The 1,432-nt window shown below is 37.1% G+C and overlaps 1 protein-coding gene across 1 annotated transcript in view; it reads left to right on the top strand.

The window, feature by feature from the left end:
• Nucleotides 1–528: 528 nt before the first annotated feature.
• CBG21041 overlaps nucleotides 529–1,432 on the top strand; it is a gene marked incomplete at both ends in the record, with an annotated part of 4,718 nt that continues 3,814 nt past the window's right edge. Inside the window, one exon of the mRNA XM_045236269.1 lies at nucleotides 529–638. Coding sequence (XP_045100830.1) covers nucleotides 529–638 — 110 coding nt within the window. The remainder of the gene's footprint in view (nucleotides 639–1,432) is intronic.

Below are 1,432 nucleotides of genomic sequence, written 5' to 3' on the forward strand. Positions count from 1 at the left end.
GCCCGAAATACTCAAATTGGGCGGAGCCTAGTCGTGTTTGGGCTCATTTTGAAGCGCTTGATGAGTTGAGCTTAACAATAGCAACTTCAAAATGGGGAAAACTCGATTTTTTGGAAAATTTTGGAAAATCGAAATTTTCAAAAAAAAAATGTTTTTTTCAATTTTCTGAAAATGCTCGTTTTTGGATTGTTCAAACTATCTGGAAACATTTTATTGAGATGTGGGAGTTCTTGAGCTTCAAAATGAGCCCGAACACGACTAGGCTTCGCCCATTATGATTTTTCCCTATTGCACGCGACGCACGACCGCGACGCTACTGAGCTTACTCGTGTTTGGGCTCATTTTGAAGCTAAAAAGCTCAGAATTTTCTAGAAAACACTTTTAGACTGTTTTAACACGCCCAAATCTGGAAACTTCAGAAAATTTCAAAAAAGTGTCCTAAATTCCGAAAATGTTACAAAAATTTACTCAAATTCGGTTCTAGAGACAAATTTTCAGAAAAATTGTAATTTTCAGATTGTCCGCGTAATGAAAAGAAGTCAGAGTGAAAACGAACAAGGCTACTTGTCCTATTTGACATGCTTCGCTGGTGGTGTTTTCCTGGCAACATGTTTCCTGGACATTATCCCCCATATCAAGTTAGTTATTGATTTTTTGAGTTTTAAATTTAGTTTATTACGTTTGGAAGGTCAAGTGCTTTAAAATGAGCCTAAACATGACTAGGTTTGGGAAATTTTTGCATATATTTTTTGAAAAATTTTTAAATGGGTTCTCGAGAATTTTCCTTCTGAAATTTTGCATTCTGAAAATGCTTCAAATTACTTTAAAGTTGAATTTTTGAGTTTGTGAGGTTAAGAGCTTTAAAATGAGCCCAAACACGACTAGGCTCCGCCCACTTTCATATTTCCTTTGGCGCACGCGACGCACGACCGCGACGCTCCTGAAAATTCAAAGTGGGCGGAGCCTGGTCGTGTTTGGGCTCATTTTGAAGCTTAAGACAAGCTGAGATCAATGCAATCACAAGTTCAGAGAGTTGAAACAGATTGGGAGAAAAAAAAATCGATTTTGGGATTTTTGGAATTTTTGAAAGTAGTTTTTTTCTAGATTAATGTTGGATTTTTTGGATTTTTTCATCATTAATTGTGTTTTATTTGTTTTGAGCTTCAAAACAAGCCTAAAGGCAACTTGGCTCCGCCTACTTTGACTTTTCCGGCGCGTCGCGGTTGTGCGTCGCGTGCGCAAAGTGAAAACTCAAAGTGGGCGGAGCCTAGTCGTGTTTGGGTTCATTTTGAAGCTCTGAACTTACCAAATTCAAAAAAATAAGTTACAACAAACGCATGTTAGATTTTGAAGACTTACAGTCAAATTTAGAAAAAAATTTGTCTGAAAATTAGTTTTTGTCCCAAATTTTTTGTCAAGGTACCGAGCTCGA

The sequence above is a fragment of the Caenorhabditis briggsae genome (assembly GCF_000004555.2).
Source record: "Caenorhabditis briggsae complete genome, chrIV, whole genome shotgun sequence".
NCBI classification, from domain to species: domain Eukaryota; kingdom Metazoa; phylum Nematoda; class Chromadorea; order Rhabditida; family Rhabditidae; genus Caenorhabditis; species Caenorhabditis briggsae.